We start from the raw sequence: 27,092 nt of genomic DNA on the forward strand, positions 1-27,092 counted from the left end.
TTGCCAAAAAAGTTGTACTTGGATGTCATTGCTGTCTAAGCAAGAATTTTTGTAAGAGAGATTCCCAGAAGCAGAAACGCTGGATTACACATTATACACGCTTAAATTTTTGTTGGTGATCAATTGTCCTCTACAAGCTTGTGCAGATTTATATTCTTGTTAACGAACACTGTAGTGTTCGTTTGCAGTGTTCTCACTAATGCCGGCTGTGATAAACCTTTTTAATTTTTTCTAATCTGAATGAAAAAGATGGTATCTCATTTAAAAAGCTAAATGTATTTAGTTATTAGTGCATTTGAACATCTTTTCATATGTTTATGAGCATTGACTACTTTGTACTTCTGTGTGAATTACCCATTCATCTCTTCTACCTGTTTTTCCAATTAAGTTGTATCTTTCCTATTTATTTTCATGGAACGCTTTGTTGCAGCATTTTCATTCAGTCTATCTCCTTAATTCTGTGTCTTTCATTGTGGAAAATTATAAATTTTTACATAGCTATTTTTATCAGTTTTTAAGCATTTCAAGGTTTCATATCATGTTTAGAAAAGCCTTCCCTATTCCAAAATCTTTTAAAAATTTTTTTAATGTTTATTTTTGAGAGAGAGAGAGTGCAAGCAGGGGAGGGGCAGAGAGAGGGAGACACAGGATCCGAAGCGGGCTCCAGGCTCTGAGCTGTCAGCACAGAGCCCGACATGGAGCTCGAACCCATGAACCATGAGATCGTGACCTGAGCCGAAGTTGGACGCTTAACCCACTGAGCCACCCAGGTGCCCCTCCCTATTCCGAAATTTTAAACTCTTTTCTAATTATTTTATTATCACAATAGATAGGTTTACAACAAAGTTGTTGTCCACTATGTTGCTCAACATATGTATTTTTTAATCCACAGAATTAAATCTTAAAAGTGTGCGCTAGGAAATAAGTTTCTCTCTTCCGAAGAAATGACATGCTCTTTTTCCAAACTCTGATTGTATTTCTTCTTTTGCTCCTGAGCCAGGAAAATGAGCCTAGTTTCATCAGGATTTTCCTGTTTTTATTGGAATTTTATCTTTGCAACTGTGTTATTTTGTGCCCTTTACTGCATGCTCCTTTGGATCTTTTCTGAAGTCAGAAAGCAACTAAATAATAAATAAGTTAGAAAATGATTAAATAAACAACAAAGGGAAAGTGATTAAATAAATAATAAAAACCTATCATATTTAATTTAAACTTTTTCAGGTCATTTTTTCTTAATCCACTTTACTCTGAATGTTTGGTCTGCTAGAATTAACTAGAATCCAGCTGTTAAGACTATAGATCTCTTGCACTCCCTCCATTTATTGGTTTATAACTCGGTGTACCATAGTGTAAGCTTCTTAAAAGCAAGAACTTTTCTAATTATCCTTGAATCCAAGTCACCCTATGGCTGAAAATAAGTACTTAGATGTTTCCTGAATGAATGAACCAGGATGAAATCTAGGTTAAAGGCAACAGCCCAAGCACTCCCAGGGTATTTCTGTTGGGAAACGTGTTGCATCTGCAATTATGGATGACAGTAATTGAGCAGAGGACCCAAAGATACAAGAGCTCTGCCATCATTAGCCTGGAATCACCAAGGGAAAGAAGCAGAGCATTGCAGTTCAGAAATGTTCCCAACAACACGGGTTGAAAAAAACAAGGGTTGGCATTATCTAAGTAATTCACATACCCAGACACCTTATAGTCCCAAGAAATCCAATGATTTGGGATTTGGTGGTAATCTGCATGCCTACCTTCTCATTTTTAAGAAGCTTTGATGACACAAGGCAATGTGAAAGCTGATTTTATTTCTGAAACTAGATTTTATTTAACTTAGAAATTCCAACCCATGGGATAAATGCAAAGCTAATGTGCAGTGATAAAATTCATCTTTTAGCAATAACTTTGAAATGCAAGAAAGCCTTAGGTGTTAGAATTAGATAAAAGTTGGAAGACAAAGTCCTGACATCTTTAAAATGAGCTTTTGGCTTCATTTTCCCAATCCATACCTTTCCCTGACATCTCAATTCCATTTTCTCTGGGATTTTAAGCAATGTGTGTGGTCTCCTTACCCTAGCTGGGCAACAAAGCAAATATGGCTTCTCCCTCACTGATCTTATTCTCTTGATGCATGGGATGGATGGGGAAAGGAAAGAACATATCTTTCTTCTTCCTTCCTTTTTAATTTTAGTTGGGGGGGGGCACGAGCTGGGGAGAGGGTCAGAGGGGGACAGAGGGAGAGGGAGGGAGGGAGAGAGAGGGAGAGAGAGAGAGAGAGAGAGAGAGAGAGAGAGAGAGAATCTTAAGCAGGTTCCACACTCTGTGTGGGGCTCAACGTGGAGCTCAATCCCATGACCTTAGGATCATGACCTGAGCTGAAATCAAGAGTTGCATGCTCAACCAACTGAGCCCCCCAGACATCCTATGACAGAACATACCTTAGACCAGCTAGCACTGCAACATAAACCGCTCCATGAGGTTGGCAGGGCTGAGGCCAAGCAAGATGATCAACATTAGACTGTATAATAATAGTTCATTATAACACTTAACAATGTTTCTGCAACTATTTTTTTGTGCTTCTCTACCACCAGCCTGTGAACCTTTTTGGGACAGGAACTGTGTCTCACTCATTTTTCTATCTCCAGACTATTCTATCCCCAGCACAGATACTCAGGAACCCAGCAACTGAACTGGTCAAGGAAGAGCAACAATACAACGTATGTTGGTCTGGAATAAAGAAGAAAGCAATTATCATCATCATGTTTTTAACTTAGAAGAGCAAGTCCAGTAAATCCACTGGATGCCTCGTAGGTCAGCTTGAAAGAAGGTATACTTGAATTTTTGACAAAGAAAGTGATGGCTCATCATAAGAAGGAACCAAGAAAGTACAGACTTAAATTTTGCCTCTGGAGAAAATCACACACACGTCTCCACTCAGGGAGGGCTTGGTGAGTGTTTTCACACACACACACACACACACACACACACACACACACACACACACACAATTTCAGCTTCTATGAAAAGGCTCCTACTTCTCTTAAAGGCATTATTTGGAATTTTAAGGAAAACCTGCAGATGGTGTATCAGGGTGCTGAGCTACGAGCCAGGAGTAACAAAAGCCAACACAGTGGTCATGGCATCACCCCGAACTCTATACCAGGCCATCTCCAGGAGGACCTAGCCTGAGGCAAGAAGTCCTTGGTGCCATTCTCTTACTACTACCTTCGTGGTAACACGATACTTGACGTTAATAGATACACTGTGGATGACAGAATTCTGATAGCCCCCATCTGATACTGCTAATATTACGGAAAAGGCGCTGGAAACATACACAACATGTGTTTATTTCCGGATGCCATCAGATGACCTTGGACAAGTGTTTCACACTCCGAGTTGTGGTCTGTCCTTCTCTCTTTTGTAAAAGAAAGCTTTCTGCCTTCCTCTCAGAGTTTCTGTGAGGACCAAATTAGATTCAGTGCATTACAATGTTTTATGAAGTAATGCAAAGTGGAAGAGAATTCCTGTTATCAAGATCACATGGCTTTCAGAAATCTCTTATGTAGCCGAACTATTTGAAAAAATAATGAAAATTTTGAAAAATGTTATGTATTTATTTTGAGAGAGAGGGAGCGAGCACAGGAGCAGGGTAGGGGCACGGAGAGAGGGAGAGAGAGAATCCCAAGGAGGCTCTGCGCTGTCAGGGCAGAGCCAGAGGCAGGGCTCGATCCCATGAATGGAGAGATCATGAATTGAGCTGAAATCAAGAGTCAGACGCTTAACCAACTGAGCCACCCAGCTGGCCTGATATTGAAATTCTCATGGGCCTACCATGAGATTGGCACAACACATGAGATTGGGTTGCTACCACACCTGACATACCTGATTTCCATTTAACCTTCCTTCAACTAAAGCAGCCACTCTGTTGACACAGTTTACCATATTATTATGAAACACTTTATGTATATGCTAGAGCAGAGAGAGCAGTCTAGTTAGTGGAATCTATTCTATTGACCAACTTCAACAACGAGCGATCTGTGGTCAGTGTTGTTTCATCACCGGTAAACTGACTCCACCTGCCATCATCCCAAGTGCCTCTGCAGCAAATCCCAGACAGCATATCATTTCACGTGTGAATGGTCAAAATAAGACTCTTATAAAAATATAATCACAACGGCCACATCACGCTTAAAATATCAGTACTATGTTCACATTTTCTCAGTTATCTTCCGAAAAAAAGTTTGCGGGTGGCGGGGGCGGGGGGGCGGTATATTCGTTTGGATTCCAGCTTTGGTGGCATGAGCCTGGAGCCAGAGGGGAAGGGAGCTCTCAGATCCTTCTGGAGGCAGCGGCTCCCGTAGGGTTCCATGACTCACTCCCAGAGGAGGAGTCAGAAGTTTGGTCCTATGGGCCTCCAGAGCCAAATGCCAATCGGCTTAAAATAGCTTGATTCTTGCTTTTTGTTGTTGTTGTTTCGGGTTTTTTTTCCCCCACACAAAACTGCGTGATTCAATGGGTTAAGAGTCTGGGCAGGAGCGAGAGGAAGCTGTGAGAATTTAAACACAGGAATGTGTGAAAGTACCTTGAAAATAGTGGTATTGTTGTTATTATTAATTTTAAATGCCATTTGAAACTCGTCCGTCATCCCATCTAAATAACTGATGTACATGGGGAGTCTGAAAAGACTTTTTAAGGCAGAAAAGGCACTCCACTGTAGAGCTTCTCCGAGGCACACAGTCTTACCAGCGGGTATAGATGTGGATTTGGGCGCTGGAAGCAAACTCCGGCGGGGGGTTGTCACACTGGAGGACGCTGGAGGGGTCGCCCGGCTGGCCCCCTTGGGTGCGTCTTTGGAAGGCAGAGCCGCCTTCGGAGCTGGCTGGTCTTCATTCCCAAAGGTTGACCCTGTGGGAGGCAGACAGGATGTTAATTATAACTTCATGAAAAATGGATTGGGCCCTCCTTGCCATTTGCAATTGCCAACCAATCGTAACGCCGTCATCTGCTTTAGAATTTGACCTGACTCTTCGTGAGTGGCCTTGAAAAGCCTTTCTCTGGGACCGGATGTGGAAAAGAGCTCCCTTTAGGCTCCGAGAAAAGTCTGTCATTCCAATGCTCTGTGCAAGGGACTCCATAAAAGACAAGGGCAGCCTTTGAAGATTTTACACCTGTGTGCAGACACACACAATTTGCTTATGTGGATGTATAATTGTATAATGTGCATACGACACACGTTTATTTAGTGAGTCACAGAGGATAAAACCAGTGTGAGTGACCCAGGAGAGGTGAGAATAAGACCCGTACGTGCACGGCTGGTCCAAGGAGCTTGTGCAGAACTCCCTGCTACCCAAGTTATTTTACCTTCGGAACCAGAGGCTTGGGGTGAAGACAGAGGGGTGAGGACCATGGGCACAGAGAATCTCCTCAAAATCCACAAAGCTTTTTTCTTTTTTTTTTTTTTTTCTGGAAAGCCGAGGCCTCATCGAAATACAAAGCCCCTGAATTAGAGCCTAGTTGACGGCAAAGGCAGAAGACGCTTATTGATCATTTCAGTTTGCCATCCAATACAGAAATACAGAGACTCTGTGTCTACGGGACAGTTTGTTTATGAATGACTGCTCTGACATTGTGAGCCTATGGCATATGGGGACATGTGTCAGGTTTAAATACGCAAGGTGGTTGTGGCCCCACGCTTTCTTCTAGATCTTCCCCCAAACTGCTATGGTTTATGCATTTGTAATCTCTTAAAGACAATGACAACACCATCCAATCCTTGTGAAAGCATCAGTCCTTTAAATACACCTCTGAGTATAGCTGTGAGCCCTAATCCACGAAACAGAGCCTGAATGTACTGGAACTATAGCTCGTTTGGAATTAAGCTATCCGGTTAGAAACGTGACCATCTACCATGGAAAATATGCAATGACAGCTGGAAGAAGTATACAGAATTTTAGCAGATTAAATTTTTTGTTTTCATCATTTTAAAAGGATAGGCATAACATTCTATTTAGATAGGGCCTGCATAAAAATGATAACATTATTCAAATGGCTTCAGTGTTCGAAACACCCAGGAATTGTATTCACCCACTTAGGGTAAGAGATTGCTGCTTTCCTCCCTCTGAAGACCCGAACGTCTCTTTAAAATTCGTGAGACTTGCTTTGTTTCTAAAGAAAAGTGTATCCGAGAAGGAAAGATAAAGAATGTGCTATTTCCCAGCACAAAACCTACGTCCTATAGCTCTTTTAAGGTCGGCACAAGGTTTTAAATAGTTCTAAACAGGGCTAGGAGAATGCTTTTGATCTACACAAACAACAAATGCATTGAAATTCACCAAAAAGATCTGCACTGTATCCTGAATATCAGATAGAAAAGGAAGCATATGATTAATCCAGAAACTTCATCAGGAAAAGGGATGCCACACACCTATAAGACAAGAAGTCTTAGCTTCTGAACCATACGATGAGCTCACCAGTCCAATTGTAGAAAGGATGTCTGGAGGTTTGTAGGACATTTCAGATGGAAGGAGGGGGCTCAGCCACTGGATATATTTCACCTGGAATCATCTACTGTTTAGCCTACTGCTGACATACTGCCCGAATAATCTATCACTAAAACGTGTACTGGAAGCCGAATTGAACATAAAAAGTTTCACAGCGTCTTTTCCTCATTAAAGTTTCTTAAGAAGGGAAATATTTTGTATCTTTGGTAAAGTTCAAATGTCCTTTCATCAAACCCTCTTACACCTGGCATCATCCTCTTATGTGAAATTTATCATTCAGAGAACATGTCAACTTAGAGATTCGGCGGCCTTCCAGGCTGGGAAGTAATTCATCTGTTTGAAGAACAAAGTGTCAAGGAAGCTACGTGGGTGATGTACTCTCCTCTGAGTGAGGTCTTGAATGAACGAAAAAAAAAAAAAAAGAAAAGAAAGTAAAATAAAATAAAATAGAACACTATTCTTATCCACCATTGTGGGATACAGCTGGCAGTTAACAGCATCACTCTTTGAAAACCAGCTTAAGTCAGCCAGTAATTAAAGACTCATTATTTAGTAAGCGAAAAGTACGCAGAATTTGGGAATTACTGCTGAATTCTATAAATGCTCTGGGTACTTCACAATGCAGGCCACATTAAACCACTGCTTGCTAAGAGGAAGGAAACACGTGGAAATAAACAAACGGCTTGTGTAAGCCAGAACAGTGTTCCGAAGGATTCAGTCAGTGGAAGTGGTTCATGTGTCTAATCCAGTCCTCTCGTTGCCAACCAGCCCGAATCTGGCCTGAACCATCGAGGTTATCACCTGGATAAATGGTGCAGACCGGGAAGCAGAACAACCAGGGGGGTGGATATTATCTCCTCCCCTTCCACCTCCCTGCACCTCAGTTTCTTCATCTATAAGTGGGGATACTGAGCATGGACCTCATAGGGCTATTGTGGGAAGTGAGAGAGCTAAGAAAATGAATTTGTAAACGTTAATGCCAAGAGTGGGCACAAGAAAACAGAATGGTGTCTGTGCATGCTGAACCCTCCTGTGTCAGTTATGAACACACACAGGTTAGTTTTCAACTCAGCGGCCGGTCCTTACAGCCAAACAGTTTTTCTTAGGACTTGGCCAAGTATCCAGAGATTGCTATCAGATGGGCTGCTCTCTGTGAGAAGGAAGGAAAGGACTGAAATAAATCTGACAGCAACAGCAGGATGTAAGACTAAAGAGATCCGGTATGATTGTCCTTAAAACATATGTTGAGCGACTTGAGACCCAGGAAACGGTGAGAATAAGAACAGAAAGGAACACTACGCTTAAGAGATACTGACTATCGCTGGTTCCATCATGACTGAAACTGTTAGGGGGGGTGACTGGGTGGATCAGTCGGTTAAGCGGCCGACTTCAGCTCAGGTCATGATCTCGCGGTCCGTGAGTTCGAGCCCCGCGTCGGGCTCTGTGCTGACAGCTCAGAGCCCAGAGCCTGTTTCAGATTCTGTGTCTCCCTCTCTCTGACCCTCCCCCATTCATGCTCTGTCTCTCTCTGTCTCAAAAAATAAATAAACGTTAAAAAAAAAAAAAAGAAACTGTTAGGACACAGGGCATAAGCACGTTCAACTTTCCTAGATGTTCAAAGTGGCTTTCCAAAATTGCCTGTTGCAATTCACACCCACTACAGGTCGTGACTGTCAGACTTTCATTAGTTGATGACATAGGTTTTAATTTATAGGTCTTGGGCAGGCAGGGAGGTGGAACATGTTTTTCATATAGTTATTAGCTATTCAAGTTTTTTCTTCTATAAGACGCCCACTCATTTTTCTACTATTTTGCCTTTCTAAATGACATAGAGGAGGTTGTTTTTTTTTTAATATTCTGGATACTGATCCTTTATTGGTATATATTTTAAATTTTCTCCGTCTTTCTTTCTCCACTTGATTGGTACCTTATGAATTGTAGCTTTTCCTTCTCCATGTGAGATAATAAAGACGTTCTTCTGTGTATTCTTCTAAATGGCTTAAAACTTTTTTTTTAACTTTAGATCAATTCATCTGGGATGAAGCATGGAGTAGGGATGGAATTTGTTGCTGCTGTTTCTATATAGACAGCCAGTTATCCCAGCCCCGTGCATTGGGCAGTCCCTTCACTGCCAGCTGTTGAGTATCAAGCTTCCATACAGACCTGATTGTTAGACTAAGCTAACAACCCCCAAATTTCAGTCATTTAACATAACAGAAGTTTCTCTGTCAATCGTGAATCAGCTCATACAGGTAATCCGGATGATCTGCTGTGCTGGGGAGCTCTATTCCAGACAGGGACTCGGGCTCCTTCCATCTCCTGCTTTTGCCCTACCCTGGGTCTCTCAAGAGACATTAACATGCAGCTGGGGAGAAAATGAATTGTTCATGGGAGGATTTTATGGGTCAGGCCTAGAAGTGGAGTGCATCACTTCTGCCATGGGCCCACTGGCTGGGGAACGTAAGCTCCGTTTACGCCTAGGAGAAAAGGGAAATCATCTGGTGAACGCCTATCCACTCTGCCTCACGAGGCTCCATTTCTGAACCCTATATTCTGTTTCATTGATCTCTTTGTCTCTCACGATCCCAATACTACACTGATTTACCATCACGTGAGACAAGGCTGGCACGCTGAACCGGTACAAGACAAGTACCTCCGATTTTGCTCGTTCACTTTACAACGGTCTTGACCCAAATATTCTTGACTCTTTCTCTTGCATATCAATTCTAGAATCTACTTGTCAAGTTCCAAGAAAAGTGGTCAGAATTTCCAACAGATACAATTAAATCTTTTTTTCTGAACTGCAACCAGATCAAAGGAAGAACGCGCACAGATTTCACTCAAGATCAGCAGACATACGCTGAGCTCCGAGTCTACCGTGGGTGGCATGTTAGATGAGAGAGATACAGAGAAGGCAGAGTTCCATGAAAAAGCAAATACCACATCAGTGGCAGTACTCCTTAAGGGGCAAAATTTGTGGGGATATTTGGAGTTGAAGCAACATCGGCATTTAGCGGGTAGGGCTGTCAATACCTCTGTTCAGGAGACATGTAGAAATGTAGGAGACCACGGAGAGCAAGGGCTAATAAATGCCAGGTGAGGGGTACGACGCAGGGAGAAAAGGTAACGTTGTTCGTAAACAATCACACGTCATCAAGGGAATCTCCCTATGCCATTCTTAACTTTGTTATGTTATCACCACTGAAGTCTGCAGGTGTTCCCCTGATTGCAGTAACTAAAGGACAAAAGCCTGCTATTTCACTGCTGGATGGTGGCCATCTTTTGCAGATATCCAAATCATCATATCATCCACTTCCTGCTTGGAAGGTAAGATCGCCTTCATCAGAGTGTGAGAATTTGCAAGGTGTATGTTCTGCATGGTTACAGGATCGAGCTGGGTCCAGTTGCATTTATAAACCTAATTGCACTGTATTTTTCTCTTTAAATCACCAGGACAACTATGCTTGGTCAGCACTAAATCCTAGAAGAAAGTGATTGCTCTCTTCTCCCTCCAGGACGGCTCCTAGAGTTCATTACCCACAGTGCTTACATCCTTGAGCTGGTGGATCAAGTCCATCAAACCTTCATGGAGTTGGATGCCTACCTCACACCATATGCAAAACCTAATTTAAAATGGATCAGGGCACCTGGGTGGCTCAGCCGGTTCAGCATCCGACTTCAGCTCAGGTTGTGATCTGGTAGTTCATGGATTCAAGTTCCACATCGGGCTCTGTGCTGAGAGTTCAGAGCCTGGAGCCTGCTTTGGATTCTGTGTCTTCCTGTGTCTCTGCCCTCCCCCGCTCACACTCTGTCTCTGTCTCTCTCAAAAATAAATAAACATTAAAACCAATTAAATGAATTGAAGACCCAATGTATGCACTAAAATTATACATTTTTTACAAGAAAACACAGATGTAAATCTTAATGACCTTGGGACTAGATAATAATTTCTTAGATATAACATCTAAAGCACAAGTAACTCAAGAAAAAAATAGATAATAAGATTTCATCAAAATAAAAGCCTTAGTGCATCAAAGGACACTATGAGTAAAGAGGAAAGACAGCCTACAGAATTGAAGAAAATATTTTCAAATCACTTATCCGATAAAGGTCTAGGATCCAGAATAAAGATCTATAGCTCAACAATGAAAAGACAAATAATTCAATTAAAAATGAACACAGAATTTGAGTAGACATTTCTCCGAAGAACATATATAAATAGCCAATAAGCACATGAAAAGATGCCCGATGTCTTTAGACACTAGGGAAACGCAAACCAAAGAAACCACTGTAAACCCACTAGGGTGGCTATAATAAAAAGCACAGACAATAGCCAAGTCAGGGGAGACGTGGGGAAACTGGAACCTTCCACACATCACTGGTGGGATTGCAATGTGGTGTAGATGCTCCGGGTGATATACTCTTGTACAAGTTCCCACACGAGGAGGATGATACCTAATCCCTCCCTAACCCCCTTCACACTTCTCATCTACTCTCACAAAATCGGGCGTACATCTGATCTACTCCGGTCCTACAGGACAGACAGTGGAAGACACATGCAATTCAGGCCAGAAGAGGCTGCACTAAAGGCAGGCACTGGGAGGAGGAAGTGTGAATGTTTAGGATACCTGACGCGCCCCTGCCAAGTAACGGGTGGTACCTATTCAACCTTCTCGAAAGGGTGACTCTGGCTACGACTGAGGTCAGGATGAGATGTTAGGGCTTCTGATCCATATTCCAATGTGCTCTTTCACTACTTCACCCATTGGCATGCCAAGAAGTTAACCTGAATCTTAAAAAGAAGAAAGGACAGCAATGAGGGACAGACACTAACCAGACCGGAATGAGGTTCTTAAAAGGAAGGCTGTAGAAGGAAAGCAAAGTCGTTATTAATACTATCAGGGCATTACAGCCAAACTTTAAGTGACATGTTTCATTGATTTTGAATATTTATACATATTATAATGATTATACTACTCTCTTCACTGATTTTTTTTTTTTTTTTTAACAATCCCAGGCAATCAAGTTGTATCATGTTCTGGCTGCATGATTGCCTAATTGATGCATATCTGATTGATTTAGCAGCAGTTATCACCTGGTGGCAAAATTTAGTTTAATTATTAAAGTACCAACTGAATGTTTTATTTCCCACCTCCTGCATATTTTAACCCAGGTGTATGTTTCATTTTGTGCGTTAAAGAGCTAAAGGAAACCCGCTCTCTTGCGATTTCAGCAAGGCTATTTCTTTGTCAAAGGAAGTAGACTAAGCCTTCCAGGCTCTACACTAGGCAGGGGTCCCAGGACAAGCATGGTCCGGCCCTCATATACCTTCCGGTGGGGGGGGGGAATGACACTCACGCCCCAAACACATGCCCAGACAGAAACGCCAAGGGGCAGAGCTAGAGGGAATCTCAAGGGTGAAGGAGAATGGGTGCTTGGGGACAGCCTCCTGGAAGGGGTGACACTTAATCATTTCCCTCAGCTGCACACTAGCACCTCACCTCTTTTATTCTTTCTTATGAATGACATCATCATTATTCTAGAAACTTAGGATGGGGTGCCACAGTCACCTTTGAATCTCTCTTTCCCTTTTATCAACCAATGCAAGTCACTGTGCTTCCATTTCCATTCTGGACTTCAGATTTAAATCCCCTCTCTGCTCCTGTGCCTTCCCCCCCCCCCCCCCGCCCTACCCCCAGCGTCTGTCCCTTGGCACTTCTTGGAGAGACAATAGTGTCAGGTCTCCTCCCCCCCCCATCACCCCCACTCAGTTCACCCTCCTCACTGTGCCTTGTTATTCTTCCTAAAGCACAAGCATTTCAATGCAGTCTTCCAAGTAAGTACCAATGCTCTCTGGCATTCAAGCTCTTCCACTATCTGGTTCCAGCTAGCTTTCCCGCCTTACCTCCCGCATCAAGAACAGTATAAACTGCAGGCAGGATTCCCCAGGGCACTTCCTGCTCTGCCATAATCAAGGCTGTGCTCGAGAAACGCTGTATGAATGAAGAAAGTGCTCGGTGCCGATGTGTCCCATGGCCAGGGCTTCCTGTCATAGACGCTTCTTTTTCCCGACTTCTGAGCCCGCAGGCTCTCAAAAAGCTCCATGCTCGCCCCAACGGCTCCTGCGAATGTAGTCGCACTGAGCATGGCCACGTTGGGCATTTGTTGCTTAAAGGGCAGGGGTTGTCTATGGTGTGGTATGGTGGGCTTTGAGCATTTTTGAAAACAATAAACAGAAAGACAAAAATCGGAGCTTAGGCAAAATGGGTGAAGGGGAGTAGGGGGTACAGGCTGCCAGGTGTGGAATGATCAAGTCACGGGGATGAAAGGCACAACGCAGGGGATAAGCCAATGGTACTGGAATAACGTGGTGTGGGGACAGGTGGTGGTGGCACTTGTGGTGAGCAAGCACAGCAAAATGTATAAACTTGTCAAATCACTGTGTTGTGCACCTGTAACTAATGTGGACCATATTCAAAGGGAAACACTTTCCTTTAAGTTAACATTGTCTTTCTGCCTAAGCACCACTACCCTTCTCCCCAAGAGAGGGTACCGTTTACCTAATACTTCTCTAGATCGCATTGCAAATTTTGTTTTAGTCTCACCTTAAGCGTTAATCTCTGGGTTTGATCAAGTTTGAGATGCTGACAGTTAAGTGGTTAAGACCACCTGGGTTCAAATGCTGGAGCCACTTCTTACCAGTTGTCTGACTTTGGACAAGTTGTTTACCTTCTCTGTGCCTCATTTCTTCATCTTTAAATTGGGGGGGGGGCGGGGATAACAGCAGTACCTACTAATTAGAGTTGTCATATTATGACAGTTATTACATGTTTAGAACAAGGTGTTCAGAATAGCATGTGGCACATATAAGCACTCGGTGAATGGTATCACTGAGGTCTGCCCACTAACCCAACACGGAGCCTCATTTGAAGCCCATCAGCCCCATCAGCCTATCCCCTCCTCCCTCTTTTTCCAGCCACCCATCCCTTGCGGCTTCCTATCTTTCCAAGGCTTTAACTGGGATCACTTCTGGGGGTCTGGCTCTAACGAGGAAGCTCTAGAGAACGATGGTTCCTTCTATATCCATCTTTCCCCAGGAGCCTAAGTCCTAAGGAAAGAAAGACACATAGGGTACATTTCACTACTCCCTATTGACCTAGAGCAAGTGCTTACTTCTTACTAAGCCAGGAGGTGGCCTCAGACTCTTTCTCAACACAGCGCTCCAGGAGGCCAGTAACTTATTCCAGCCCTAGACCAGAGGACACATCCTCATACACTCAGCATCCTTATGAGGGCGTAGGACACACTTCTGGAGGTCAGGGGCTAGGTGGGAAAGGATTCCTCTGGGTCCACAGGAACTTCCTGGATTCCTGCTGCAGGGACCTCAGCTCCCGAGCTCTTCCGGCTGGGCTTTGGCAGTAAGATAACAGGAAGAAGAAGAAGAAGAAGAAGAAGAAGAAGAGTACCATATATAGCCTAGTCATGACACCACAGGCTCTTCCCAAATTCAATACCAGATTTGAAACTTACTAGTAATAATCTCTTTGCAAATTTAAGTAAGCCTCTTTTATGAAATGGCTTATTTATTTATTGGCCCTCTGTGAATCTGAGAATTAAATGAGAAAGTGCACAGAAAGCCCTTTGCAAAGTGTCTCGTACCCAGTAAACGTTAGTTGTCGTCAACAGCGGGAGCATCAGCATCTGTAGAAGAAGCTCTCTTATCAGCGGATTTCTTCGAGCTCCCCATCTAGCCCACGTGACACCAAATGGCACCGCTTTTTAGGAGATCCTGTTCCATGCGAGCCCTGTGGAAATACCCTTGAGACTTCCCTAACCCTCCCTCTCACCTGCAGAAGCAGATGGCATCTGTAAGTCGTGAATGCGGACATCGATGGCTAACCTCCACCTTCACACATTCCTAAGGCTCCAGCAGTCTCCCCAGGGCCCCGGGACCAGGCATAATCCCCCATGTTTTCTTCTTTGGACAGCCGTCACGACTAAGTCATCACAGGAGAAGAAACATACCTCTGTCCCCCCAATTCTCTATCCCCCCGCTGTCCCCAGGCATTCCAGAAAAGCTTCACCTTGTCCTTCTGGAGTCCATACTAATACACAGCAGAGAGGGTCCTCTTTCCTATTTCTTCTCAGGAAGTAGGGGGAATATGGGTGCAGGTAAGCTGATAAAATGAGATGCATAGTTTTACAAACGTAGGCCTGGTGAATGTGACCCCTGGGTCCCCATCTGAGCGATCTGCGACAGTCTGGAATGTGGGCAAGTCTGTCGGTCCTTCAAAGCCTGGTTAAGTGCCACCTTCTGTATAGTATCTTTTCAACTCCCTTCTAGGTAACAGAGCTACTCTACGAAAGACCCAGCTGGTTAACAAAGAAAGCAAAGGTCAGGGGTAATAAAACCATCTCTCTTAAAATCACAAAAGTAACCAAGGAAGGTGAAAGCCAGCACCACCCAGCCTAGGACTTCTGAGCTCCCAGCACATAAATGACTCAAAGCTTACTTTTAATTTGAGAAATTCTCTTTAATATTTACCAAGGCACATTCGCAAAGGAGAGGACATCGTCAAATATTGATGGAGGTTAGTTACCTAAAAGACCGAGGGCTAATATATGACATATCGAGAGACTTTTGGGTAATTAAAAGCAACTTTTTCCATTCCTTTTTTTATATCAATTAGTCCAGTTGTAACAAATCCCTTTTCCCTATCTGAAGTGCTTAAAAGCTTGAGCCACCGTCCCTGAACGCGCTGGTTCATCACTGTGTGAATCTTTTAGTAGTTAATACCTTGGGGAAAATATTTAAACTGGAGCATTTTAATTATATACTTAATATGGGAGTTGTTAAAAGATAAGCGCATCTGATTTGAACTCAATTTAAATTCTGCTGAAGTTATTAGTACGGTATAAGAAATGATAGAAATGATCAAGGGCTTCTGTATCAGCTTTTATTAATAGAGCAATAAGAAAGTTTAGGTGTTCCATTTCTACAGCTCAGATTTTGTGCTCTATTGTAGTCGCCTTTTTTGTGTCACGGATTTAATTAGCTGCTTCGAGGCACCTGAGGGCCTCATGGATTATTCCATGTCAAACACTGCTTTAGTGAGCCCCAGTTTGGCAGCAACCCAAGTTCAAACCAGGAGAGACCGAGTCCAATGCCGAAAAGTGGCTCACTGCAACTGAGACCCAACCTCCTCTCCCATATATTTACAAACACTGTAGGGACTGCTGGAAGGAGCCGGATTGTTCCATCTAGCCAGGAGTTTTTGCACTCTTCAAAAGAACCATTTCTTTTTTTTTTTTTTAATTTTTTTTTTAACATTTATTTATTTTTGAGAGAGAGAGAGAGAGAGACAGAGCATGAACGGGGGAGGGGCAGAGAGAGAGGGAGACACAGAATCGGAAGCAGGCTCCAGGCTCCGAGCCATCAGCCCAGAGCCCGATGCGGGGCTCAAACTCACAGATGCAAGATCGTGACCTGAGCTGAAGTCAGACACTTAACCGACTGAGCCACCCAGGCACCCCCAAAAGAACCATTTCTACCTAGTAGCATCTGGGGAATATGAAACCTTTCAGGGAGAAGTAACTGAAGAGCCTCTTGGGAAATGAACAGCAGAGTGGCTTTAAGGAGGTGTGTTGGCAAGCACCATAATATTCAACACCTGCACTCCAAGAATTTTCTCCCTCCTCCTTAGAGCTAGAAAACTCCCTCTCTCCCTTCAGGGTCCGTGAGGATAGCCATCTTCCTTTTTTTTCCCCCTCTTTCAACATGCCGGTTGTGTCTCTCAACAACTTCAGGGCACTTTCTGTTTAGCCCAGAGTTTTCAACAGAACTGTCCACATCTTAGACCAGGGGAGTCTTTGCTGTGCATTGATTGTAGGATGCTTAGCAATATTCCTGGTCTCTACCCACTGGATCCAATAGCACTTTCTCTCCCTGCCCATCCCTGTACTGTGACAATCAAAAAATGTCTGCAGACATCGCCACATACCCTCCAGGGACAAAAACCATCTCCAGTTGAGAACCACTGCTCTAGCTGAAAGACTAAAACATTTAGGCAAAATATACTACTTACCTGTCTTGGTGGAAGACGAAATCAGTAATATCTAAAATCCTGCTGGGTTAGCGTGATAGCTAATTCTTTAATAATTTTTGATTGGAAATTTCTGGTTAACCCTTTAGGCCAATGAGAACTGTATGAATACACTGTCTTTGATATTTAAGAGTATTTTAACAAAGCTCACCTGCTTTTCATGTATATTACTCTGATCAACTGCATTCAAGACTGAGAAGCTGGACTGAAATCTTCCTGATGCTGAAGGCCTCAGTCCAAAACCTTGAATCCCCAGTTGCTGTACTAAAGTCCAAATAAAAATATCTTGAGAACATAAATAGCAACTGATTTCAAATGAAATTGCATGGGGAGGGGCACCTGGGTGGCTCAGTCGGTTAAGCGTCTGACTCTTGATTTCAGGTCATGCCATGATCTCATGGTTCATGGGTTTGAGGCCCACATCAGGCTCTGCACATGGAACGTGCCTGGAGTTCTCTCTCTCTGCCCTTCCCTCCCCCCCCGACCCCGGTCACACGTGCATTCTCTCTCTCTCAAAATAAATTAAAAAACTTAAAAAATTTATTTTCTTGGGGGCACCTGGGTGGCTCAGTTAAGCATCTGACTTCAGCTCAGGTCATGATCTTGCGGTTTGTGGGTTCAAGCTCCGCGTTGGGCTCTGTGCTGACAGCTCAGAGCCTGGAGCCTGCTTCAGATTCTGTTTCCCTCTCTCTCTCTCTCTCTCTCTGTCCCTCCCCTGTCCACACTATATCTCTCTCAAAAATAAATATTTAAAAAAAAGTATTTTCTTAAAAAAAGAAATTGCATGGGGGAAACCCCAATAGGAGACAAATGGTGATGCTCTTTGAGGAGTTTAAATCATCATGGTTATTGAATAGAGAGGACGTCACTCCTTATAAGAATCCCACTAAGAAATAAACACTTTTTAAAGCACTAAAATTGCTGGACTTACAGAACAAAACAAAAGAAAGAGAGTTCTCCTTTTCTTTCCTATGGCTGCCTGTGTGTTTCTGGCTATTGCCTTGGATGAAAGGGGACTACGGTCACTGAACCCCAGGGGAGGTGCTGCTACAGCATTGAGAACATGGCAGTCCTGAGTCAGCCATTACCTTTTTTCATCTGTGTCCTCCTTTGTAACATCAGAGGAACAACCACCACTGGGACCATCAGACCATGTGTATCATATCTCATGCACCGTAAGCACTAAATAAATGGCAGACTCCCCTCTCCATGGTTCTGAAAAACATTATGCTCATTCCTTAGTTTAGGAACACAATCCTCTTCCTGAAAGTCTTTTCTAATACAAAATTTCAAAAGTTGAAAGAGTCCTAGTTCCATTCTTTTTTATGGGTTAAGCTATGTCTGGTTCCTGCTGTCCCCACCATCATTCATGCCAAAAAAAAATCTCCGCTATTTAAAAACTTATCATAAGATCATTCAAGCAAACATCATCCAAACTGTTTTTGCAAATTATCATAAACAACCTAATAAATGTACTTTATAACCCCTTTAAAGCCTTCAAATCTTGTGAGATGCAAGCAAAGATTTAAGTTGGCCACTTTCCACAGGGAAATCCCTTGTGGAAGGTGCCAGCAGCCTCCACACTAGACCCCAAGGCAGGGAAGCCAGGCCTGTCTCTTGCTTTCTGGATTTTAGGAATCTCTGACACTCAGCTTGTGCCCCCATGAGCTTCAACTCTTGTGCATACTCCTATCCCCCTCTTTGGGTCCTCCAACAGAGGACTTGTGCTACTGTGTTGTAGCACAACAGTCTTGTGCTACAGAATGGTGAGGGTGCCCGCCAGGCACAGACAAACACCCAGGGTCTCCCTGCATCTCTGGGGGGCTGGGCATCCCACCATCTGCGCTGGGTCCCGCTGTCAGCACACAATCATGCCTTCTCTCCATATCAGCCCCCAACCGAGCAAGGACCAGCTGATGAGTTCCCTTAAACTTTTTGTTTTTGTGGTTAAAAAAAGATCTAGAAAACCGAAGAATGTTTGTAAATAGAAGACCAAGTATAAATATTATTCATGGAGCTTAAAGTTCATAAATTAAAGTTTATAAGAGGAAACATTTTAACCAACAGTAAAAGCTGGATTCTTCATTAGTCATAACATACAGCTGAAGAAAACAGAATCCTGAGAAAGCTTCACCTTAATTAAGGGTCAGTAGCCGTGGGCCAGGTAGGTATGGGGAATAATGGCTGGAACCTTCTTTGTTTTCCAGCCTGAATGGTAAGACACCATAGGCTGTGCACTCAGAAAGGAAAGGATGGGCCGGTCTGCAGCCTTGGGGCTTAAGCCAGATATGGAATAAATTGTTCCCTAAAATATTTATGAAATTCAACACCTGTCAAGGTCTCCTTCCCTAAGGAGGCTTCTGGGGAAGTGCTAGACAGCAGATAGGGACAAAACCCTGGGCCACTCCATTTTTTTTTTTTTAAATAGTGGCAAATTCTGACCATAAATTTAATCAAGGTGTGCATGGTGAGCAGGATTCTAAGACGTTTCTCAAGACCTCTGGTCCCTGGAGTGCATTCCCTGCATAATCCCCAGGATGGTGAATGTGATAGATTCTACTCCCATGACTAGGTTATGTTATACGGCACATTGGCCATTAGGAAATGGAGATCATCTCGGTGTGCCCGACCTAATCACACGAGCCCTTTAAAAGCACAGTGTTTTCTCCAGCTGGAGGCAGAAGAAAAAGTCAGAGACTCAAAGCATGACAAGGGCTCAATACATGGTTGATGGCTTGGAGGTGGAGTGAAACTGTAGCAAGGAATGAGGGCAGCCTCTGGTTGCTGAGGGTAGTTCCTGACTGAGAGCTGGCAAGAAGAGGGGGACCTTAGTCCTATACCTGCAAAGAAGTAAGTTCTGTCAACAATTGCATGAGTTGGGAAGTGGATTCTTTGCCAGAGCTGGGAGATGAGAACTCAGCTCTCTGCATACTTTTTTTAAAAAATATTTTTTAGTGTTTATTTATTTTAGAGAGAAAGAGAAAGAGAAAGAGAGAGAGGTGGGGGGGGGGGGGGGCGTGGCGCACAGAGGATCCGAAGCAGGCTCTGCACTGATAGCCGTGAGCCCCAGGGCAGGCTTGAACTCATGAACTGTGGGATCATGACCTGAGCCGAAGTTGGATGCTCAAGTGACTGAGCCACCACCCAGGTGCCCCTGGACACTTTGATTTCAGTCTTTGAGACCTTGAGCAGAGAACTCCACTCTGTCATATGAGAGCTAATAAGTAGGTATTTTTTTAAGCGGGTAGGTTGGTGGTAAGGTGGCAACAGGCAAACCCCTACAGACTACTAGTGTATCCGCTGGTCCAGCCTGCTACAGAGTGGAGGTGGCCTCAGGAGAAGAGGCAGGGACAGAGCAGGACCACCTCAGCCACGGTGCCCCACATGGACTTGCGGAGGCAACGCTGACCCCCTGAAGCTGGCAATCCTAGTAGAGAGCACACATAGACCAGACAGTCTCAGAGAAACGTCTCAATCTTTCTGAACGTATGTTTCCTCATCTGTAAAATGGGTTCTAGCACAAACTTAAATAATCTAGATAAAGCATCTAGCAGACTTCCTGACACACAGCAGATATCCAGTGAAGGCTACCTTCTTTCTCTCTTCCAGTCTCTTTGCCATCCTCCTCGTTGTAAAACACAAAGCTAACCATTCCCCAGTTTCCAACCATTCAATGATTCCTCACCTCTTACAAAGTAAAATCCAAGCTCCTCAGGAGTTCAAGGGCCACCCCCTCCTTGCATCTTATGGCCCAACAACACTGGACTAGTTATCATGCTGTGAATATGCCATGCTGGGTTGTTTTTTGGCCTAGTTGCCTTGAAATAAGTGGTTCTTTCTATCCAGAATGCCTTTCCCACTCCCTCCCACCAGGTGAACTCTGCTTCATTCTTGAAAACGCAGCTCGGGCATTACAACTGTAGTAAAGCATTCTGGGCAGGCTGCAGACAATGGTCCTACCAACTTGCTCTGATATACTAAAGCCCTCTGCACACCTATCTACACTTGGACTTGCTACATGGTAGTGTTAAGGAGTTTGACAACAGAAAGCCACCGAAGGGTTTCATCAAAGGAATGACATGGTCGGGTGTTCATTTTTGGAAAGATCACCACAGTAGTGGAGCCGGAACACGGGTTTGACCGGGACAAGACCAGAGGCAAGAAGCTAATGTGTAGCTGTTTCAGTACATCAGTGAGATGGACTCAGGGTCACAGTGAAGTAACACCCATTGTAAATACTACTAGGGTACGTCAACTGTTCTGGAATAATGACCGGAGAGCCTCGTGGGAAGAAGGCAACTTCAGGGAGGAAACGTTTAGAAGCAGGTGAGAGATGTGGAAGTAGGATCACTGGCCTGAAAATACCGGCTGGCATAAGTCTTTTTTTTTTTTTTTTTTAATTTTTTTTTTAACTTTTTTTTTTTTTATTTATTTTTGAGACAGAGAGAGACAGAGCATGAACGGGGGAGGGTCAGAGAGAGGGAGACACAGAATCCGAAGCAGGATCCGGGCTCTGAGTCGTTAGCACAGAGCCCGACGTGGGGCTCGAACTCACGGACCGTGACATCGTGACCTGAGCCGAAGTTGGACGCCCAACCGACAGCCACCCAGGCGCCCCTGGCATAAGTCTTTAATGGGCTGCCATGTGCTCAGGAGCCCTGATTTGGACCGACGCTAAGTCGCGATAGGATCCTGAGTGAGTGTGAGGGAAGTTCATTTCGCTATAGACAAAGCCAATTTAGAATCGATTAAGACTGGAGCAGATCGTGGCAATCACAAATGACCTACACGTCCTTCCACAGTGGAGGTACTGTTTGTTTTTTGCAAAGTGTCACACATTTTGAAACACCGGAATTCAGTCTTCTCTTTCTTTCCTTCTCTGGTGTTAGCAAATGAAATACCGGTCTATTCTGTTCAAGACATTCTCAGAGCCACATACGAGTACAGATCTGAAAAAGACCTCGGTAAGGAAAATATAATGGTGACAATAAAAGGTACTTCCTTCTTCACCCCCGTCCAGGCCCAGCGGTGGCCCTCGCGGCAGTCCCTCCTACCCTGAGCCGTCAGCGCTGGGGCTCAGGCTCACCGACCTCCTCCTTCAAGAGCTGGCACCAAGGTCCTCTTCAATGCCTCAATACCGACCACTGTGCCTCCCAGGGAAGCTGGCTCAGGACCAGATATCCCAGTGTTGGCCACCAGATTCCTGCTCCAGAGTCGCTGTCTGGCAGACACAAAGACACAGCCCTACTATCACTTGGCTCTCCCTTGTTCACTGCCCCTGACTACCACCTTGATAAACTCTGTAGACAGCTGGGACACCCAACAAGAACATTTCGTTTCTGATTTATGGCTTGATACTATGCTAATGCTCCAGTCCCCTTCCAAGAGAAGGCCTGTCACTGCCCAGCCACCAAAGCCTGGAAGAAACAGGAGCCAATATTAACTGAAGAGCTAATGCCTGTCACACACTCTTATTAAGCACCTACACGGATAAACTCAACACGTCATCTGCTCATTTTGCAAAAAGAGAAACTAAGGCTGGGTAGTTTGAACCACGTCACATTACAAAGGTAATAAATGTGGGGGCTCCTGGGTGGCTCAGTCGGTTAAGCGCCTGACTTTGGCTCAGGTTGTGATCTCACAGTCTACAGTCTGTGGGTTCGAGCCCTGCATCAGGCTCCATGCTGACAGCTCAGAGCCTGGAGCCTGCTTCGGATTCTGTGATTCCCCCTCTCTGCCTCTCCCCTGCTTGCGCTCTGTCTCTCTCTCTCTCTCTCAAAAATAAATAAAAAAAACAAAGGCCGTATATGCAGATTTAGCATTCACGTTCAGGTCTGTCTGACCCCAAAGTCCCAGTTCTTTGAACAGTTCAACACAGCCTGCACAGAAACTGAAGGTGGCTGGGCCTGGCAGCTATGGGTTCTCCATCCGGCTATCACTGCCCGCACCTGGAGTTCTCCTCCTCTCCCGCCGGCTCTGGGCTCAGGCTGACAGCTAACAGATGCTCTGCCTCCCAGACAGCAGTTGTGATTCCAACACATCGTGGACCTGTGCTCCTCTGTCTTCTTCAGATCCCAAAGGGTAAATCTTAGGATTTTAAAAATTTGGTCCTTAGAGATGTCTTGAATTTCTTACAGTGTCACTTGGCCTTTGATCTGATCTTCTAGACAAAGTGTGTAGCCATCACAGAACCATGTCGTCAAATGAGCCAGAAGAAATTTAGAACCAATGATGAATATGGGTGCGTTCTTTTTTACCCATGTGTGGAAACAGTCAGAATTCCAATTCTGGGATGACAGTTTGACAGATGGACCGGAGGGGGGCTGCAGGCAATCCTAATAAAACTCATCTAACAGAGGAAGGAAATCCTGACTTAATCTTGTCGGAAATGAAAAAGCCCCAGGATTAATCCCCCAAACAAAGGCCCGGGGTGGGGGTGGGGGGCTTATCCCCTATCCTTGCCCCACCCCGTCCCTTCTGTCTCCACTCGGCTCCAGAGATGTGGTTCCCTTTACCGGTTCTGCTTACGTGTGCCTCCAGCTATGTGTGCAATTATGGTGGTTGCATTCAGAATATATTCACCTGGGAACAGCTTAATGCCGATGCAAGGGTACACAGGGAACAGAAATTATTTCGTTGGTAAGCTAGGGGACACTCAGAACTTGGCATCTCACAGGGGGGAAAAAAAAAAGCAAAGACCATATTTAATTCAAGTAAGCAATTTTGTGGAACAAAACCCCACAACTTTTCAAGTGGAGGCATGGGCCATGGGTATTATAACTTTAAAACCACTGAGCAGGGGAGAGAGGGAGCAACAGGAAAGCAAGTAGCCTGTGATTACGTGGTCTGACTCCTGGCTCAGCGGGCAGTTTTAGGTTTCGGGATCAACGGTACAAAAAGTTGAAAACATGGCACAGTGAGCGGACGTGGAGGTAATACGAGCTGGCAGTGTTTTCATATTCCGCGAAGTGCTCCTCTATTTTCTTGTCACAGGGAAGGAATCACTGGTGCAAACACAGAAAGCTAAATGGACTGGATGTTTAGAAGAGGTAAGAGGCACTCACTTTCAAACCGGGACTGGAAAATTCTTCTCAGAAGGAAAATCCCACCGCCCCTGCTAATGAAGTGCGGAGAAGGCTAAGCACTTTCGACGTGTCTAGCTTCCCCAAAGCAGCAGCCAGTGGGCACGTGGCCCCAGTCTTCCAGAGAGGAACCCTCAGTGCCACCAAGACTTAACCACAGCACGTCAAGTCAACCGGACTGCCAAATGCTTCTGCCCGTTCCTGCATAAAATAGTTCTCGAATCCGTTCTTCCCTTCCATCCCACAGTCCGGGTCTGGGTCCAAGCCATTCTATCTCTGGCTTCATGTTTGCTGTTTGTTTACTCATTCATTCGCTCCCTCGTTCATCTCATTCCATAGACCCTCCTCTGTGCCTGGGGAAGACCACAGAATACAAGACTCGGGGGAACCAAACATACAGCAAGGAAGACATTACACATACAAGAACGCTTGAAATTACTCCCAGGTGGACACAATTACAACCCAACCCTCCCCCCCCCCCCCAACTTTGTCTCCACCCAAATTCCCTATGTGCTCTGTTTCTTTTCTAGAGCCTGGCTGGCCTTCTAACAGGTGATAGCATTTCTGGGTTTATATGTTTATTTACTTATTTGGGGGTGGGGTGGGGCTCATCCTGTTAGAATGTAAGTCTGCAGGGATGTTGTCTGTTTTGCTCACTGATACATCTCAAGCACCTAGAACCTGGCCTGGCTCATAGAAGACATCTGTTAAATATCTCTTGAATGGACGAATGAAATGGTAAAGCCTATGGAGTAAAAGTACGAGAGATTTTGGAAAAGAGTAACTATAAATTCTAGCCTAATCTGGGGGTGGGGAAGGTCTGGAAAGACTCTGCAAGAGCCACATTTACACTGAAATGTGAGGGATGAGGTTAGCTAGTGAATAGGCTGTGAAGCATTCACGCAGATAGGGGAGCATGTGCAAAGGGGTGGGGTTAGGGTTTAATGAGGACAGAGTTTCAGTTCTGGAAGATGAAAAAGTTCTGGAGATGGACGGTGGTGATGGTTGTAGAACAGTATGAATATAATTAATTTTACTGAACTGTCCATTTAAAAATGGCTACAATGGTAAGTTTTATGTTATGCATATTTTACAATTAAAAACATACAAGCAAACCAAAAAGCCTCAGCACACCCCAGGTGGTAGGCGTCATTATCCCAGTTTCACAGGTGAGAAAGCCAAGGCTGAGTGATATTAAGAGACTCACCCGAGTTAAGTGCAGAGCTTGGGTGTTAATTTTATGCCGAATCGTGTGGTTCGTACTAACTAGGCCGAAAGATCTGGTGTTCTCTCTGCAATTTCTGACACAGCCTCACACACACCTTTAAATTATAAATCACCATCTAGTCACTTTCTTCTTTTTCCTCACTTAGAATGGTCAGTAAAAAGAGGGAGCATCTCATGAAATTCAAGAAATCCGTGAACGCATGTCTGATGAACACACACCGTGAGACACACGCTGACGTTATCTGTGCTGCCCTGGAGATTAAAGCTCGGTCCACACAGACCGTCTGCTAGGTCTATAGGGCTCTCACATCATCTCAGCACTGAGGATTTTTTTTTTTTTTTCCACAAGCAGGTGTGAAACTGGAATTCATGGGCAATAAAACAATTAGAGGGGGCGCCTGGGTGGCTCAGTCGGTTGAGCATCTGACTTCGGCTCAGGTCATGATCTCACAGTTCGTGGGTTTGAGCCCTGCATCGGGCTGTGCTGACAGCTCAGAGCCTAAAGCCTGCTTCAGATTCTGTGTCTCCCTCTTTCTCTGTGCCCTTCCCCTGCTTGTGTGCTCTCTCTCTCTAAAATAAACTTAAAAAAACATTAAAAAAATTAGAATTTCTTGGTATTAGAATTTCTTTCACTAAGAAATTTTCCAACATCATCTCCAACTTGTTCATCTGGAGACTAGCGAGGCCAACGCTGACCAATAGTTTTTCAAACTAGGAAGACACAGTCAAACGAAATGTAAACTACAATTTCTGAAAACCACCATCATCCCCTGCCCTCGGGAAGGGAGCAGGAGGAGAGAAAAGAGAGAGCCTCCACATTACTGAACACCATGCCCTCCCTCTAGCCGGTTGCATTGCCTCCCTGGGGAGTGGATCCCAGTGAGAGGCTCACAGATGATTTGGATGCAAAGTTCAGCCAATGCGGGAAAGAGAAAATGACTGCACGATTTCCAAAGACGGATGAAAACAATGGGACAACTCTTCATTTTTCGAGTAAATGAGAAGTATATTGTTCTGAACAGCTGTAATCAACAGCACTGTTCTGAGGCCATGAGGTAGGCGTGCAGGTAGGGAAGCCCACTGACTCTCCTGTTGGAAGTCACCCAACCAAATTCTCTGGGATTTTGGTGACGGAATACAATGCGCCCTGGGCAAGAGCTGATGTCCCACAACATATTCCAAGCATTTCTACGTAAACATTTTTTCCTCTTCCACTGTGTAGAGTACTATTTTGCCACCTGTTTTTCCCTCTCCGTTTCTGTAACAACCTCACCATTGCTCTTGCCCAATTTCACTGCTGGCAAACCCAAGGGCCCTTCAGCAACACTCACTCAGAAACTTGTTCCTGATGAAATGAGTGTTGGGAGGGAAGAAAGCCATAGCCAGGTGCTGGGTGGGTTCAGCGTGGTTATGTCTGTGGTTCTCCCTCTCTTAAGAGAACACAAGAGATGCTCGCTCACTGCTTGGCAGCACAGCCTGGAGAAGTCCCGGATTAGCCGGCTCTTACCTTGTCCCTGGGTCCCAAGGAGTGTGCAGTGTGAGACTGGAGCTGACAGAGCCCTGGGGGCTTCTGGCTCCGGAGACTCTCTTTTGGGGGATGCTGGAGGACCTAAAGGACCTAGGGCCAAGCAATGCTAGTCTCAGGGCACTCCCAGGCCGGTCCTTTCTCTTCCCAGTTTCCATTCTCAGCCTTTCGTTCCGCCATACGTCCCCGCCTACCAGACCCTTCCCTGCACCTTGTCCTCTGTCAACCACCCAATGGGTCAATACTTGCAAAATCTCGGTCATTCCTGTACCACCTCTCTTTGCTGCACTATTATTTACTGAATATTCAAAAAACTCATGTCTTAAGAACTTAAATACATTGTTATAATGGATCTTAGATCACCACATAAGCATACCACTATCGTTTTCCATAAATAGAAGGTAACTGCTCAGGGAAATGCTAATAAGACTATATTAAAATCGAGCTCTATGCCTGAGGCTCTCTCTCTCTCTCTCTCTCTCTTTCTTTCTTTGCTGAAAAGATTATCAAGTGTTACAGGGGTCTTTAGAGAATGGCAGCAGAAATGAGGACTTTCTCCTTGATTAATGATAAGGACAGAAGGAGAACTGACACAGGGATCAAGTTCTCACAGTTGAGAGTCCCTGTGATCTAACGCAGTCGGCGGTTACTCAAG

General features: G+C 44.6%; 1 protein-coding gene across 2 annotated transcripts in view; it reads right to left on the minus strand.

Moving 5' to 3' along the window:
• The window catches only part of MTUS2 (microtubule associated scaffold protein 2), a 566,588-nt gene that overhangs the window by 168,431 nt on the left and 371,065 nt on the right, over nucleotides 1-27,092 (minus strand). For both annotated transcript variants that reach the window (XM_060637454.3, XM_060637455.3), the window contains exon 5: nucleotides 4,744-4,905. In XM_060637454.3, coding sequence (XP_060493437.3) covers nucleotides 4,744-4,905 — 162 coding nt within the window. The remainder of the gene's footprint in view (nucleotides 1-4,743; nucleotides 4,906-27,092) is intronic.

Source organism: Panthera onca, chromosome A1 (assembly GCF_046562875.1).
Source record: "Panthera onca isolate mPanOnc1 chromosome A1, mPanOnc1 haplotype 2, whole genome shotgun sequence".
Taxonomy (NCBI): domain Eukaryota; kingdom Metazoa; phylum Chordata; class Mammalia; order Carnivora; family Felidae; genus Panthera; species Panthera onca.